Below are 18,568 nucleotides of genomic sequence, written 5' to 3'. Positions count from 1 at the left end.
GGGTCACAGCAGAGAGGCAGGAAGCTCACAGCAGAGAGGCAGGAAGCTCACAGCAGAGAAGCAGGAGGGTCACAGCAGAGAGGCAGGAGGCCCACAGCAGAGAGGCAGGAGGCCCACAGCAGAGAGGCAGGAGGCCCACAGCAGAGAGGCAGGAAGCTCACAGCAGAGAGGCAGGAAGCTCACAGCAGAGAGGCAGGAGGCCCACAGCAGAGAGGCAGGAGGCTCACAGCAGAGAGGCAGGAGGCCCACAGCAGAGAGGCAGGAGGCTCACAGCAGAGAGGCAGGAGGCTCACAGCAGAGAGGTAGGAGGCTCACAGCAGAGAGGTAGGAGGCTCACAGGAGAGAGGCAGGAGGCTCACAGGAGAGAGGCAGGAGGCTCACAGCAGAGAGGTAGGAGGCTCACAGCAGAGAGGTAGGAGGCTCACAGGAGAGAGGCAGGAGGCTCACAGGAGAGAGGCAGGAGGCTCACAGGAGAGAGGCAGGAGGCTCACAGGAGAGAGGCAGGAGGCTCACAGGAGAGAGGCAGGAGGCTCACAGGAGAGAGTCAGGAGGCCCACAGCAGGGAGGCATGAGACCACGGGTCGGAGGTTCCCCACTCTGATCTAGCTGAAGCAAGACAGGGGCTGGGGTCAGCGGGCCCCCCCAGGCTGGGATCAGCGGGCCCCCCGGGCTAGGATCAGTGGGCCCCCCAGGCTGGGATTCAGCGCCCGCCCCCGGGCTAGGATCAGAGGGCGGGCTAACCCCCCCACCTCACGCCCTCACCCCCCCGGCGATCTTGTTCAGCTCACTGCGCTTACCTGTCCCCGCTGGCTGCCGCGTCCTCACCACCTCAGCCGCTGCTACTTGCAGGAGTGCAGGTCTCAGAGTGATGACCTCACCACTCTGCTGCACGGCCCAGCTATGATGCGACGCTCTGCTCTGCTCCAATGACCCTGCCTCCACTCCAGCACATGGCTAATTTGCATGCTCCGCCCCATTCACATGCAAATTAGTCATATCTGGTAATGCAGCGACACTGCGGGGCCCCTCTGCTGCTGCTGTGACTGAGGCCTGATGAAGAGAAAGGGCCCGTCCTGCCTGGGGCTTAATAAAGCTAAGAAAATACCCCGGGCCTGGCCAGGCCCACTCTCTTCACGGGGCCCGGTACACCAGTCACAGTAGTAATGCCCTGATGGCGGCCCTGCTTATACGCCTTGGAGGTGCTGGCCTGCCCGGCTACTAGTGTGATGTCAGAGCATGTTTTCAGTTCTGCTGGGGCAATCATCACTGGTAGGCGCTCACGCCTCTCCACAGAAAATGCAAACAGAAGTACTCTGATTAAATTCAACAAGGACTGGATTTCTCCACAGTTTGCAATCCCTGCAGATGAGAGCAAACCAAACTAAATTTCCCCAAAATGTTGATTTTAACTACTTCTGTTAATGTCCACCCTTTCCCATATAAAGATGTTTCCTTCCTGCTTCAACCATGACTCAGGCCATAGGGCTAATTTTTGTAAACACTAGGCACATTGTGCAGTGGTGGACAAACTAGGACAGTCCTACTCCAGCCTCACTACTATTTGTCATTGGAGGCCCTTGTGATGGGGACTCTCTGCGTCAACCATGACTCAGGCCATAGGGCTAATTTTTGCAAACACTAGGCACAGTGGTGGACAAACCAGGAGAGTACTCCTACTCCAGCCTAACTATTATTTATCATTGGAGGTCCTTGTGACGCATTGTCCCACATTGTAACTGAGACCGGGGATACATATTCGATAGCAATTTACAATGATTGTTGATGAACAACTAATGACCCTCTGAAAACTTGAGGGCTGCAGAATGACATGTAGGATGAGAAGGGTAAAGCCCAACGCTACAATGTGCGCATTGTGAACTGTTATGGAATATGTATTCCACTCTCAGTCTCATGGAGGGAGGCCCCTCCCAAACATATTTACTGCACCACCTCCGGGCCCCCACCTAACTCAGGTTTCCCGACACCTTCAGGCCCTCTGGAAACTTGAATTGAGGGCCTCAGAATGACATAAAGGTGGAGAAGGATTGTAAAGCCCACCGCCACAATGGGTAGATTGTAAACTGCTATGGAATAAGTATTCCACTATCCGAGTCTCAATGAGGGAGGGACCACCCAAATGTATAAGTAACAGCAGTACCTCCAAAACGTATGTTTCAGCACCACTTGAGGCCCCTCAGGTTAAAGATCAACAGACCAACGTGCAAGTTGTAGCTGGCCTTGTAAATTGTTGGAGAATAGCTAACTAGAAATCATGCATGACAGAGGGACCTACAAAATGTATATGTCAGGGCCCTCCCAAAGGTAAAAGTAAAAAAAAAGCCAAAACATTACATGTAAAAGTGGAGAAAATACTGTAACATCCTTATTCGCAGAAACCATATGTGAGTCAGAAATACATGCAGGCAGATTCTCCAGGCTCTCCCCATTCAGTTTCATCACTTTCCTATTCATTTCAGCCTTTTCCTCAGGCCCCCACATCCCTTTGTTGGGTCCAGCAGAAAAAAAAGTGAGGTAGACCCTAAATAACCTTAAAAATACCCTGCATAAGTCAAGCACCAAAATATTAGAAGGCCTCATCAACAATAAGATAAGACAGAAAAATTATCTATATATTGGGACTTTAACGTGGACTTTCCAGATAAGTTTTCTGTCTTATCTTATTGTTAATGAGGCCTTCTAATATTTTGGTGTTTGACTTATGCAGGGTCTTTTTAGGATCTCCCGTCGGTGAATGTGGGCGCCACAACCCTTAGGGTGTCATACCCTCCATTGCTAGGTAGGGAGAGCTACCTCAGGGATATCTAGGGACAGCCTTTTCCCATCTTCCTTCCTAGCTTTTGTTATTATACTCCCTGCATAACGTGTTTTTTGTATTAATGTGATTTTTGATCTTTTAATGTTTATTATTAAAAGTTAATTTTTAATGGGGATTAATTTTTGTTTTTCCTGACTTCCTCCCCTTCTCATTGGCTGCGGCCTGGTTTAAGTAAAAAAAAAAAAAAGTGCAATTGCACAATTGTTTTGGGGGTATTTTATTCATTGTTTAATATATCATAAAACTGATGTGTCTGTGTGATGCCTAAGGTTGGTATGAGTTTGTAGACACCAAACATGTATAGCTTTACTGTTGTCTAAAGGGTTAAAAAAATTTCAAACGTTTGTCTAAAAAAGTGGCATACTTTTTGCGCCATTTTCCGAAAACCATAGCGTTCTCATTTTTCAGGATCTGGTGATTGGTGATGGCTTTTTTTTGCACCTCGAGCTGACGTTTTAATGATACGATTTTTGTGCAGATGCTATGTTTTGATCACCTGTTATTGCATTTTGCGCAAAATTTGTGGCCATTAAAAAACGTAATTTTGGTGTTTGGAATTTTGTTGCCGCTACGCTGTTTACCAATCTGGTTACTGGATTTTATATTTTGATAGATCGGGCATTTCTGAACATTTCTGCCCCCAGGTTTTCCTCTGTGTTCCATATTCCTCCCGCAGTATGAGTTTCCATGGTGTTTGTGCACAATCTGCTCTCAGCACTTCTCTCCTGACTCAGGCCTCTGTATGGGCCATTGTCTCCATGGCCATTGTGTACCTCTGGGCTTCCTTTCCCCCTTCCCTTCTCTTCCTGACTTGCTATGTCACAGGATCATTCCCCTTCAGTGACGTCAGGACAATGTGATCTTCCCAATTGTTACTGGACGCCCCTTCACTTCCTGATATCTCCTTATTCCGGATGCTCAGGAGTCTGGTGCTTGCCTTGTAGTAAGCGGTGGACACTATCGTGTCTCCTGGCAATCCGGTAATACTTGTATTCATGCTGTTTCTCCTGCTCTGTGCTCTTGGCCTCTTGGGGTCCAGGGTTACTATCTATCTGTACAGTGGCTGCTCGTTTTTATTTATCTCTTTCACTATCATGGTCTGTACTGGTATCTCTGTGCTCAGTTTACATACTGCTTTGTGTCAGTGCTAACACTATGCTTACGGTCTCTGTGACACTTGTGGAATCATTCTCCCTCCCTCCCTGTCTCCTTCTCTCTCTCTTTCTTTCCTCTCCCCCCTCCCTTTCGCTCTCCCTGTCTCTTTCTCCCTCTCTCCCGCTCTCTTTCCTCTCCCCCCTCCCTTTTGCTCTCCTGTCTTTTCCTCTTTCTCTCCCTCTCTCTTTCTCTCCTCTCTCTCTCCCTTTTGCTCTCCCTGTCTCTTCCTCTCTCTCTCTCCCTTTCTCCCTCTCTCTTTCTCTCCTTCTACCCCCTCCCTTTCACCCTCCCTGTCTTTTCCTCCCTCTCTCCCTCTCTCTCCCTCCCTTTCGCTCTCCCTGTCTCTTCCTCCCTCTCTCCCTTTCTCTCTCTCCTCTCCCCCTCCCTTTCTCTCTCCCTGTCTCTTCCTCCCTCTCTCTTTCTCTCTCTCCTCTCCCTCTCTCCCTCCTTCATCTCCCTTGCCCCGTCTCTCTCTCTCCCTTTTCTCCCTCTCTTTCTCTCCTCTCCCCCTCCCTTTTGACCTCCCTGTCTTTCTCCCTCTCTCCCTCTCTCTTTCTTTCTCTCCCCCTCCCTTTCGCTTTCCCTGTCTCTTCCTCTCTCTCTCTCTCTCTCTCTCTCTCTCCCTTTCTCCCTCTCTCTTTCTATCCTTCTACCCCCTCCCTTTCACCCTCCCTGTCTTTTCCTCCCTCTCTCCCTCTCTCTTTCTCTTCCCCTCCCTTTCGCTCTCCCTGTCTCTTCCTCCCTCTCTCCCTTTCTCTCTCTCCTTCTCTCCCCCTCCCTTTCTCTCTCCCTGTCTCTTCCTCCCTCTCTCTTTCTCTCTCTCCTCTCCCTCTCTCCCTCCTTCATCTCCCTTGCCCCATCTCTCTCTCTCCCTTTTCTCCCTCTTTCTCTCCTCTCCCCCTCCCTTTTGCTCTCCCTGTCTTTCTCCCTCTCTCTTTCTCTCCTTCTACCCCCTCCCTTTCGCTCTCCCTGTCTTTTCCTCCCTCTCTCCCTCTCTCTCTCTTTCTCTCCCCCTCCCTTTCGCTCTCCCTGTCTCTTCCTCCCTCTCTCTTTCTCTCTCTCCTCTACCTCTCTCCCTCCTTCATCTTTCTTGCCCTGTCTCTCTCTCCTCTCCCTCTCTCTTGCCTCTCTCTCTCTCCCTTTGTTTGATTTTATTCTATGCTCTCTCATTTTATTTTCATTTACTGCTATGTTTGCTGCAGATTTGATATTTTTATCCTGCCTTTCCATTTTGTTTTTTGTTCTGTTTTTTCTCTCATTGGATATATGTCCCTCCCTTCCTTTTCTTTTTCATTCTTTGAATTTCATGTTGTTTTGCACCATTCTCACAGATGATGTTATGTAGTGATGAGCGAGTGTAATTATTAATATTCGCTACTGGTTACCCATTACATTGCGAGTTTTTGTGTATTCGCCTCGCGATTTTCATATGTTCCGCCCAGCAGGTTTGGCGCCTGATTTGCAGCCAGTAAACATGCTGGGCTTCTTAATCAATCCCAGTAATGCTGCAGCCATCTTGGTTGTGGCATTACTGTGATTGGCTGGCCGTGCTTCATACTTACTGATCGTGTGAGAGGGAGGGGAGAAAGAGACAGACCCCCATATGTGAGCCAGAAATGCATGCAGGCATATCCTCCGGACTCTCCCATTTTCCCATCCATTTCAGCCTTTTCTTTTGACCCCAGACCTCTTTGTTGGGTCCAGCAGAAAATTACTTGCATTACCCATTGACTTGCATTGTACTCGCTATTTGGAACAAATCCGCAAGTATTACAAAGTACTCATTACAAGTTCAGTGATTACAAATATTACGGTACTCGCTGATCTCTAATGTTATGTTATTTTGCATGATACATTATTCTGAAATGCTTATAGTAGATATGTTTCTGTTATTTATATTACAGTACTGATGAAGGTCCGGTTGTGACCAAAACGGTTATTTTGGATTGCAAAGACCTTTATAATAAATATTGGAAATTATCTTCATACCATTGAAATCCTAAGTATTTCTATCTTAGCAATCTGATTCTTATAGGTCTCATTCGGTGATGTCCATGTAAAGTCTTGATTTCTGATTTTGGAAGAAGGTGTTCATGATGGACAGTTAATTTGTCATACAAAAGTCAATGAATCATCCAGGGTCAGGCACGATGGCAGCAGAAAGGTGATAGTGACCATGCCTTTCAAGCTGAGCATTTAATAGCCCACGGGGGTGTGCTAACATCCTAAGGTGGCTGACTAGCCAAGGCAACTAACGCCCTTGTGACTAGTCCCTGTGCTCATTAGCATATCATAAAGGATCTCTAGAAATACTTTTTCTAAAGATCTCTTTATCTATGCTATCATAGGCTGAGACTGCTAGGCAGGGATTAGAAATATGCACCCAAAACTGCTCTTTGTGCTGGGTGCATAGAGGACCTGACAGGTTCCCTTTATCCTAATCATTTCACCAAGTGTTATATCTCTTGTCACATGTGTAGGGTGACATGAATTGACTGTTAAAACAGAATTACTAGATGTAGGCTTACGGTATGGTGAAATAACGACCTTAATATTTATAGGATCTGCTGTAAGACAAATATCCAAAAAAATATCTATTACATTGTGAATACATGTGAATTTTAGATTTGAATAGGAACAATTTTACTAGATTAAAAAGTGATTGATATCTGCTCATGGTCCCCTCCAAATTATTAGTAGGTCACCTATATACCTACCCAGCCACATTATATGGCTATAAAAAGGGGTGTTTTTTTGTACAAATACGAGGGGCTGCTGATAAGTCTTTGGCTTTGTGATCTTTTTTTTGTTTCTATGGTAACGAATGCTACATTACATGAAAGCCTTATGTGTCTAATATATGTTTTCAAAATTTTGTGTTTGTTGCTTCTGGCAACAGTGTTCCACGCACACGGGAAAACAAAGTGGCAGAGTCTAATGCGATAGTCACAGCAATTGAGAGCAGAGGAGGGATAAAATTCTTGTATCTGCAAGGAAAGTACAGGGAGGATATTCATGGTGATATGTCGCAGACATTGGGGCATCAATGCCCTTCATATTCCACAGTTAAGAACTGGGTTGCCTAATGGAAAACGGGCCACTCCAGCACCAATGATGAGGAACGTCCTGGACACGAGAGTGGTTGTTGTTCGGAGATCGTCGATGCTGTGCACAACCTCACACTGGAGAATCCACGAATTTCAGCTAAAGCAATAGCAGACATCATGGGGATTTCCCGTGAACGTGTTTGTGTCATTATCCATGAACTTTTGGACATGTGGAAGCAATCTGCAAAGTGGGTCCCGAAATGTCTGACAACAGATCATAGAAGCAGCGAGTGAAAACTTCCCGCTCCATTTGTCAGTGATTCCGGACTGATAAGAACTTCCTGGATGGACTGGTCACTATGGATGAGACCTGGATTTATTTGTATGACCCTGAAAACAAGGAGCAGTTAAAAGAGCGGAGGCACAGTGGTTCTCCTCATCCGAAGAACTTCAGGGTGCAAAATCAGCCACTATGGTGATGGCATCTGTGTTCTGGGATAAGGAGGGCGTGCTGCTAGTGGACTACCCCCAAAAGGGTTCCACCATCAATGCAAGTATTACATTGAACTTTTGGACCGATTGAAGGCAGCTCTGGAGGCCAAAAGGCGCGGCAAGCTGTCCAAAGGAATCTTGTTCCTGCAAGACAACGCCTTCACTCACACTGTACAAGCAACCACGGCAAAACTGGCAGAGCCGGGCTTCCAGCTGGTGACCACCCACCTTATTCACCAGATCTAGCTCCCTCTGACTATCATCTGTTTCTAAACCTGAAGAAACAGCTCAAGGGTACCAAATTTCACACCATTTCTGATGTCATGGCTGCTACGAATGCCTGGTTTGAGGCACAAATGAAATGTTTTTTTGCTAGGCTTACAGAACTTGGAATACCGATGTAAGAAGTGTGTTGACATTAGTGGAGAGTGTGTGGAATAAATGTAAATCATCGTCCTATGTCGTTTCTTTCTGGGTAAAGCCAAAGACATATCAGCAGCCCCTAGTATAATTCCTCCCATCTAGCCATGACTATTTGCCAGCAATAGGGAATATTTCACACCCATACTGACTCCTTGTATTGGATGAAAAATCTATTGCCAAAACAAAAATAGTTATATTTAAGTAAAAAAAAAAAAAATCACTGCCACAACCAAAAATTGTTTTAATTCTGGAATATAATTACTGTAACAGTTAAAAAATTCTGTAAAACTGTAATTAGCCATATTATGTGGAATGGATGGGTATCACTAAAGAATGTACATAGTGATCCAGCCACTCCAAGTTTTTCACCTAGCACCCCTATTCCGGCCACTATAGATCTAAGGGGTGGTGGAAAAATATCTGCGAATTTTGAGGAGTGAATGGTAAATGGGCACGACCAGTTGTTCAATGTAAAGATATTCTAATAATTTTTTTTTATCAAGTGCACTCATATGCAAGCCTTTTTCCAGCAACTTCAACATTTCGTTATTGAAACATTTAGTGGGGTCAAAAAATAGTTCTTCATAAAATTCCTTGTTTTCCACCTCTGCCAGGTTAAGTTTACTATAAAGACCTGCATTAATAATCACTATTACTCCATTCTTGTCTGGCTGACGAACCAACAATTTTGTATTAACTTTGATTTCTTTTAAGGCAGACCATTCTCCTTTAGATAAGTTGTCATCAGGGGGACAAGAGTGGGCAATACTAGCATCAAGTGCAATTACGTCTTTCTCTATTAGATCCTGCGATGAGTCCAAAACTGATGTTCGGGACTGTAAGGGATAAAGCAAGGGATTAGATGTAATAAAGTCACTGATCAAATTGATGTCATTTTCTTTTCACTCTTTTTCCAGGGCCCTAAAATTGCATAAAGTCAACTGTTCTTGAAAGGTAAGTAATACATCCTTGTTGTTAAGTTCCATATCTTATTCCGTCTCATAATACTGGTTTTCATTTCTAAAAAGACACTTGACCGTCAGGTTTCTTGCCAAATTATTTATGTCAAGAGTTATCTTAAGTCACATTATTGCGTGGGGAAAATCCTAAACCCTTGGACATCAAAGAGATCTGGTCGGTAGAAAGCACATAACTGGATAAATGCCACACCGGAATTTCTAATATTTCCGTTGTTTGTTCCATGTGTAATGAACAGGGTTGTGGAGTCGGTAAGATAAACCTCCAACTCCTCAATTTCCCTGATTCCGAGTCAAACTCTGACTGCACGACTCCCTCACACAGTTAAAACCAGATACATCTACAGGTTTTCCCCTCCGCTCTCTATATAGACACATCTACAGGTTTTTCCTCACTACTGACATGAAAACAGAATAAACCTTTCCCGTTTTAGGTCAATTAGGAACCAAAATTATTTATATTTGCTAAATGCCACAATAAGAGTGCGAGAGAGCGAAAGCGAAAATGCAGAAAGTAATAAAAATGCCTTAACACAAAATCAAAAGTTCCCATCCATTTCATTAGTATTTGGTACCATTGCCGTTAAACTGTATAACTTGTGTAAAAAGTTTTGGATCCTTCCACAAGCTTCTTAAAATAGTTGGTAGGAATTTGGGCCCAGTCCTCCTAACAGAACTGGTGTAACTGAGCCATGTTTGTAGGTCACCCTGCTCGCAACGGCCTTTTCAGCTTTTCCCATAAATGTTCAATAGGATTGAGATCAGGGCTTTGTGATGGCCACTCCAAAACATTGACTTATCTGTCTTTAAGCCACTTTGTAACCAGTTTGGCAGTATGCATCGAGTCATTGTCCATTTTGAAGACCCATTTCTGCCCACGCTTTAAAGTTCCTCGCTGATGACTTGAGATGTTGCTTCAGTATTGCCACATAATCTTCTTTCCGCATGATGACATCTATTTTGTGAAGTTCTCCAGTCCCTCCTGCAGCAAAACAACCCCACACCATGATGCTGCCGCCCCCGTGTATCACAGTTGGGATGGTGTTCTTAGGCTTCAAAGCTTCTCCCTTTTTCATCCAACTGTAATGATGGTCATTATGGCCAAACAGCTCAATTTTAGTTTCGTCAGACCACAGGACGTCTCCAAAAATTAAGGGCTTTGTTCCTGTGTGCATTTGCAAACATTAATCTGGCTTTTTTTATATTTCTTTTGGAGTAATGGCTTCTTCCTGGCAGAGTGGCCTTTAAGCCCATGTTGATACAGGACTCAATTCACTGTGGATAATGACACAATCTTACCAGCTTCCTCCAGCATCTTCACAAGGGTTTTTGCTTTTGTTCTTGGCTTAAAATGTACATGTCTGACCAAAGTAGATTTATCACAGAACCCGTCTCCTTCCTGAGCGGTATGAAAGCTAGACATTGCCTTCTTGTTTGTATTTGCGTATAATTGTTTGTACAGATGAACAAGGCACCTTCAGGTATCTGGAAATTGCATCCAAGGATGAACCAGACTTGTGCAAGTCCACAATCCTCCTCCTGAGGTCTTGACTAATTTGTTTTGACGTTCCCATGATGCTACACAAAGAAGCCATGTGTTTCAGGTGTGCAGTAAAATACATCCACAGGTGTGTCTCTAATTAACTCAGATGTTGCCAATAAACCTATCAGAAGCTTCCAAAGACATGACATCATCATATGGGTTGTCCCATACTGTTTAAAGGCATAGTAATCTTAGTGTATGTAAACTTTTGACTTTGCAGAAAGTATTCTCTCTCTATCTCTCTCTCTTCTCAGAGAGAAGTTTTACCTCAGACATTGTGCTCCTCCATTATCTGCCTCATGTACTAGCGTAGTGTCATCTAACTCTTATACAGACGGAGGTTTTACCTCAGACATTGTGCTCCTCCATTATCTGCCTCATGTACTAGCGTAGTGTCATCTAACTCTTATACAGACGGAGGTTTTACCTCAGGTATTGTGCTCCTTTGTTATCTGCCTCATGCGCTAGTGTAGTGTCATCTAACTCTTATACAGAGAGAAGTTTTACCTCAGACATTGTGCTCCTCCATTATCTGCCTCATGCACTAGTGTAGTGTCATCTAACTCTTATACAGAGGGAAGTTTTACCTCAGACATTGTGCTCCTCCATTATCTGCCTCATGCACTAGTGTAGTGTCATCTAACTCTTATACAGAGGGAAGTTTTACCTCAGACATTGTGCTCCTCCATTATCTGCCTCATGCACTAGTGTAGTGTCATCTAACTCTTATACAGACGGAGGTTTTACCTCAGACATTGTGCTCCTCCATTATCTGCCTCATGTACTAGCGTAGTGTCATCTAACTCTTATACAGAGGGAAGTTTCACCTCAGACATTGTGCTCCTCCATTATCTGCCTCATGCACTAGTGTAGTGTCATCTAACTCTTATACAGAGGGAAGTTTTACCTCAGGCATTGTGCTCCTCCATTATCTGCCTCATGTACTAGCGTAGTGTCATCTAACTCTTATACAGAGGGAAGTTTTACCTCAGACATTGTGCTCCTCCATTATCTGCCTCATGCACTAGTGTAGTGTCATCTACATTGCATACAGAGGGAAGTTTTACCTCAGACATTTTGTTCCTCCATTATCTGCCTTATGTAACGGCCTCACTCATTGCCCCTGTAGTCACACTGCAGACATGGTTGACCCCTCATATAGTGACGGTTTTATACCACGTGACATCTGAAGCTTCTCATAGCCCTGGTGGGATGGTGACTGAGGAGTGAGTGACAGGAGGAACAGAATAAGGACAGTAATTATCTTTGCACAAGACGGAGAAGTGGGGAGGACACATGTATTACAGACCCTGGTGGGAGAGGAGCAGCCTGGAGACAGAGGCATGTCACATAGGTGATGGGTCAGTATGGAGAATATACTCTGCTCACTATTCCTCTTGCCTGGCCTCTTGTGTGTGTGGGGAGGACTTCTTTGTATATATATATATATATATATATATATATATGTACAGTGCCTACAAGTAATATTCAAACCCCTGCAGATTTAGCAGGTTTACACATTCGGAATAACTTGGCATTGTGACATTTGGACTGTAGATCAGCCGGGAAGTGTGAAATGCAGCAAAACAGAATGTTATTTCTTTTTTTAAATTGTGAAAAGTTTATTCAGAGGGTCATTTATTATTCAACCCCTCAAACCACCAGAATTCTGTTTGGTTCCCCTAAAGTATTAAGAAGTATTTCAGGCACAAAGAACAATGAGCTTCACATGTTTGGATTAATTATCTCTTTTTCCAGCCTTTTCTGACTAATTAAGACCCTCCCCAAACTTGTGAACAGCACTCATACTTGGTCAACATGGCAAAGACAAAGGAGCATTCCAAGGCCATCAGAGACAAGATCGTGGAGGGTCACAAGGCTGGCAAGGGGTACAAAACCCTTTCCAAGGAGTTGGGCCTACCTGTCTCCACTGTTGGGAGCATCATCCGGAAGTGGAAGGCTTATGGGACTACTGTTAGCCTTCCACGGCCTGGACAGCCTTTGAAAGTTTCCACCCGTGCCGAGGCCAGGCTTGTCCGAAGAGTCAAGGCTAACCCAAGGACAACAAGGAAGGAGCTCCGGGAAGATCTCATGGCAGTGGGGACATTGGTTTCAGTCAATACCATAAGTAACGTACTCCACCGCAATGGTCTCTGTTCCAGACGAGCCCGTAAGGTACCTTTACTTTCAAAGCGTCGTGTCAAGGCTCGTCTACAGTTTGCTCATGATCACTTGGAGGACTCTGAGACAGACTGGTTCAAGGTTCTCTGGTCTGATGAGACCAAGATCGAGATCTTTGGTGCCAACCACACACGTGACGTTTGGAGACTGGATGGCACTGCATTCGACCCCAAGAATACCATCCCTACAGTCAAGCATGGTAGTGGCAGCATCATGCTGTGGGGCTGTTTCTCAGCCAAGGGGCCTGGCCATCTGGTCCGCATCCATGGGAAGATGGATAGCACGGCCTACCTGGAGATTTTGGCCAAGAACCTCCGCTCCTCCATCAAGGATCTTAAGATGGGTCGTCATTTCATCTTCCAACAAGACAACGACCCAAAGCACACAGCCAAGAAAACCAAGGCCTGGTTCAAGAGGGAAAAAATCAAGGTGTTGCAGTGGCCTAGTCATGCTCCTGACCTTAACCCAATTGAAAACTTGTGGAAGGAGCTCAAGATTAAAGTCCACATGAGACACCCAAAGAACCTAGATAACTTGGAGAAGTTCTGCATGGAGGAGTGGGCCAAGATAACTCCAGAGACCTGTGCCGGCCTGATCAGGTCTTATAAAAGACGATTATTAGCTGTAATTGCAAACAAGGGTTATTCCACAAAATATTAAACCTAGGGGTTGAATAATAATTGACCCACACTTTTATGCTGAAAATTTATTAAAATTTAACTGAGCAACATAACTTGTTGGTTTGTAAGATTTATGCATCTGTTAATAAATCCTGCTCTTGTTTGAAGTTTGCAGGCTCTAACTTATTTGCATCTTATCAAACCTGCTAAATCTGCAGGGGGTTGAATACTACTTGTAGGCACTGTATATATATATATATATATATATATATATATATATATACACATACACACACACACACACAATATGTGAGAAGAAGGAGAAATGGTCTGTGTATATACTATACTAGCAGTAGTACCCAGGCGTTGCCCGGGATAGTAACTGTCTCTCTGTAATTCCCTGTCTGTTTGTCTCTGTCTGTCTCTTTCCCTGTCTGTGTCTCTGTCTCTATCCATGTCTGTCTGTGTCTATCTCTCTGTCTGTGTCTATGACTGTCTCTCTATCTGTGTTTGTCTGTCACTCTCTCCATCTGTGTCTGTCTGTCTCTCTCTTTTCCTGTCTGTCTCTTTCGCCGTCTTTTTCCTTGTCTGTCTCTTTCCCTGTCTTTTTCCCTGTGTCTTTCCCTGTTTCTTTCCCTATCTGTCTCTTTCCATGTTTGACTGTCTCTTTCCCTGTCTGTCTGTCTCTTTCCCTATCTTTCCGTCTGTCTGTCTCTGTCTCTTTGACTGTCTTTTTTTCTCTGTCTCTTTCCCTGTCTGTCTCTTTCTCTTTGACTGTGTCTCTCTCCGTCATTTTCCCTGCTTGTCTTGTCTGTCTGTCTGTCTCTATGACTGTCTGTCTCTCTCTCTTTCCCTATCTGCCTCTTACACTATCTATGTATATGTCTGTCTGTCTCTTTCTGTCTCTCTTTGTCTGTCTCTGTCTCCCCACCGACATCTTATTACCTCAGACATAAGCTTCTTATACTAACAATGCATTTTGTTCCTATAGCAACCACTCACAGGTGCTATTAATAACCTGTAAGTCGCAGCTCCATTGACTTTAATGGAGGCAGGTTTTTTTGGAGAGTAACTGTAAAGCGTGGGGTTAAATTATCCCATCAAAACATAGTTTATGACATTCCCTGAGTCACATGAAGCGTCTGTGCAAAATTTTGTGATTGTAAATGCGACGGTGCGGATTCCTTTAGCGGACACACACACATACACACATACACTCAGCTTTATATATTAGATGTGGTGAGGGCAGTAATTGTCTGTGTATATAGCATATGCGATAAGGAGGTGAAGAACTTCTCTGTGTATTTACTATATGTGGGGATGAGGAGTACCTGTCTGTGTATATACTGTATTTGATATGGAGGAGGTGGACTCATCTGGGTATATACTGTAGTGGTTCTTACTAGTTTGTCTTGACACGTGAAGTTATCCCCCATTCATATGATAGTAAATAAATTTCCACTCTCTTAGTTTCCAACCAATGGGACCCTCCGCAATCTCAATATCCAGATTCTGTAGAAGCCTGTCTGATTGCAGAGGAGGCCAAGCCAAGAGGAGGGATAAAAGCAGAGGCAGAGCCGAGAGGAGGGATAAAAGCAGAGGCCGAGCCTAGAGGGGGGATAAGAGCAGAAGCCAAGCCTAGAGCAGGCATGGGAGCAGAGGCCAAGCCTAGAGGGGGAATATGAGGAGAGGCCAGGCCTAGAGGAATAAGAGCAGAGGCCAAGCCTACAGGAGGAATAAAACCAGAGGCCAAGCCTTGAAAGGGGGAGATAAGAGCAGAGGCCAAGCCTAGAGGAGGGATAAGAGCAGATGCCAAGCTTAGAGGAGGGATAAGAGCAGAGGTCAAGCTTAGTGGAGGCATGGGCGCAGAGGCGAAGCCTAGAGGGGGAATATGAGGAGAGGCCAGGCCTAGAGGAATAAGAGCAGAGGCCAAGCCTACAGGAGGAATAAAACCAGAGGCCAAGCCTTGAAGGGGGGAGATAAGAGCAGAGGCCAAGCCTAGAGGAGGGATAAGAGCAGAGGCTAAGCCTAGAGGAGGGATAAGAGCAGAGGCCAAGCCTAGAAGAGGGATAAGAGCAGATGCCGAGCCTAGAGGAGGGATAAGAGAAGAGGCCGAGCCTAGAGGAGGGATAAGAGCAGAGGCCGAGCCTAGAGGAGGGATAAGAGCAGAGGCCGAGCCTCGAGGAGGGATAAGAGCACAGGCCGAGCCTAGAGGAGGGATAAGAGCAGAGGCCGAGCCTAGAGGAGGGATAAGAGCAGATGCCGCGCCTAGAGGAGGGAGAAGAGCAGAGGCCGAGCCTAGAGGAGGGATAAGAGCAAAGGCCAAGCCTAGGGGATTCATCTGTTTTTTACTAAATAATTGCATGTATCATAATAAAGTCATTCTGGAGGATCTTTCTCTGCATTGTGCCCGTTTTTCTTTTGTTTTGCCCCTTAGCAATTTAGAAACATATTATGTACTAGGTATTTTTATTCTCTTTTAAAGAGGTGCATCCCTATAACAGTGACAGCCAATTGGTCAGTGTAAAAACGGACTCCTACCTCCATCAGTAAGAAGAACAGAGGAACGGTACAACATAGAGCTATAAGGAAAGACGCTCCAAAATTATTATATTATGGGTAATAATTAATAATAATAATAATAATAATAATTTTATTCATTTATATAGCACTGTTAATTCCACAGCGCTTTACATACATTGGCAACACTGTCCCCATTGGGGCTCACAATCTAGAGAGCAGCACAGAGCAATAAGGAAAGAGGCTGCAGAATGATTATATTATGGGTAATGCAGGGATTTACTAAAGCCGATGTGTCCGGAGAGCGATGGATGCTTTTTACTGTTCTCTGATCATCTAAAAACAGTCCATGTGATGGTTCTTTTTGTCTGTAACTTTTCCGTTATTTCTTTCATAGTGAAATCCTGGTAAAGATCTGAAGAATCTTAATTCTGTAGCCATAATGGAGAATGAAGAAAGTGATGTTCGGGGTGATGATCGGTGCACAGAGGACGATCCTGCAGGTAACCGCCCTGGTGAGAAGTCACCACTAAATAGTTTCATAGTGCTTAAGGTAGACTTAAGTCCATCGTGTTCAACCCATGACCTAACCGAACTTATCGATCCAGAGGGAGGCAAAAAACCTTGTAATCTGTGTATTTTTTATGTTTTAAATACATTTAATGTATAGTTGATTAAAACATATTTACATGGTAATATTATTCAAAAGCAATAACACCAGTTTTATTCTTGCAGATAATGGTACCAGGAGTGTCCAAGAACAGCTCATATCTTCATATATTATAACGGATTTTAATATCACACAAGATGCATATAAAGAGCTTGCTAACATCTCGGATTTATCCAACAACCCTTACAGCAATGATCTACCATATGAGCCTTTTACTGTTGTCCAATCTACTAATTCATTACAGGAGCAAAATAAAAATAACAAAAATGTGAATGATCAGAGAGCACCGACAACGCAGAAGAAATTTTCTTGTTCAGAATGTGAAAGACTTTTTGCAAGTAAATCAAATCTTGTTGCACATAAGAAAATTCACACAGGAGAGAAGCCATATTCATGTTCTGAATGTGGGAAATCTTTTACTCAGAAATCATGTTTAGTTACACATGAGAGACTTCACACAGGTGAGAAGCCATTTTCATGTTCTGAATGTGAAAAATCTTTTCCTCAGAAGTCAGAACTTGTTGCACATGAGAGAATACACACAGGGGAGATGCCATATTCATGTTATGAATGTGGGAAATCTTTTTCTCATAAATCAAATCTTGTTGCACATGAGAGAATTCACACAGGAGAGAAGCCATATTCATGTTCTGAATGTGGGAAATCTTTTACTCAGAAATCAAATCTTGTTGCACATGAGAGAGTTCACACAGGGGAGAAACCATATTCATGTTCTGAATGCAGGGAATGTTTTACTAATAAAGCATCTCTTATTCTACACCAAAGTTATCACACAGGTGAGAAACCATATTTATGTTTTGAATGTGGGAAATGGTTTACTATTAAATCAAATCTTGTTGCACATGAGAGAATTCACACAGAAGAGAAGCCATTTTCATGTTCAAAATGTGGGAAATGTTTTACTAGGAAATCAGAACTCGTTTCTCATGGAAGGATTCACACAGGGGAGAAACCATATTCATGTTCTGAATGTAGGAAATGTTTTACTTATAAATCAGATTTTGTTAAACATGTGAGAATTCACACAGGAGAGAAGCCATATTCATGTTCTGAATGTAAGAAATGTTTTTCACAAAAATCAAATCTTGTTATACATGAGAGAATTCACACAGGGGAGAAGCCATATTTATGTTCTGAATGTGGGAAATGTTTTACTAATAAGCCATCTCTTATTCTACACCAAAGTTATCACAAAGGAGAGAAGCCATTTTCATGTTCAGAATGTGGGAAATGCTTTTGCCAGAAATTGAGCCATCAGAGAGTTCACGCAATGGACAAGTAGTTTTCATGTAAAGAATGTGAGATATGTTTTACTCGAAAATAAACTTTTGCAACATGAATTCACTCAAAGGAGAAGCCAGTGATCATCAGTATGGATGAAGGTTTTTTGGGAAAAAAACTCTTCATCATAAAAGATCTCCCGCATGATAAAATCCATTTTCATCTTCAGAATGTAGAACATTTTTCACTTGGAAATCAGTTCTCTATCTGGGTAAAAGAATTCACAAAGGACTGAAACCATTTTAACAGTTCAATTGTATGGGTGACGCTCCATTGTGAGTATTGCTGAACTTATGCATGAGTGCATGCACGTGTATACTCAATACAAAACTATAGGTGTCTACAGCACTGTGTGTGAGCGTTTTTGCCTTGTGGCCTGTGCAGCCAGTGAAGGTCTAAGTATCTGGTTCCCCTCAACTTAACAGGAATTTTAAAGGATTATTGCATATTAAAATATTTTAAAGTTTTGGGACAAATAAAATACCTATGACACATGAAAGCATTACTGCCTAGTTCAAAAGCTTTATTGTAATGACAAAATTACATCAATGACACTATAGGAATACAAAAGTACATGGCGCCTTTAGATTTTATGTTTCTATGCTCCCATTAAATTCCTGTAACAATACTTGTGCCTTTAAACCCTTTTGCTCTGTCAGCAGGTTTTTGCAATGCAAGCTGAAGAATTAGAATGTAGAATTCAGGGATACTTATCTTGTCATGGTTCAATCTGTTGCTTATTTGCTACTGTCACGCTCCCGGTCTCCCGGCACCGCTCCTTACCCACTGATCCGGTCCACGT

The 18,568-nt window shown here is 43.7% G+C and overlaps 1 protein-coding gene across 1 annotated transcript in view; it reads left to right on the top strand.

Annotated features, from left to right (window-relative positions):
- Window positions 1–18,264, top strand: part of LOC142243708 (uncharacterized) — a 478,920-nt gene extending 460,656 nt beyond the window's left edge. The window contains 1 exon segment of the mRNA XM_075315885.1: window positions 16,829–18,264. Coding sequence (XP_075172000.1) covers window positions 16,829–17,767 — 939 coding nt within the window. The 3' untranslated portion in view covers window positions 17,768–18,264.
- Window positions 18,265–18,568: the final 304 nt, after the last annotated feature.

The sequence above is a fragment of the Anomaloglossus baeobatrachus genome, chromosome 6, assembly GCF_048569485.1.
Source record: "Anomaloglossus baeobatrachus isolate aAnoBae1 chromosome 6, aAnoBae1.hap1, whole genome shotgun sequence".
In the NCBI taxonomy this organism is placed as follows: Eukaryota; Metazoa; Chordata; class Amphibia; order Anura; family Aromobatidae; genus Anomaloglossus; species Anomaloglossus baeobatrachus.
This window is presented reverse-complemented; position numbering and strand designations above follow the sequence as displayed.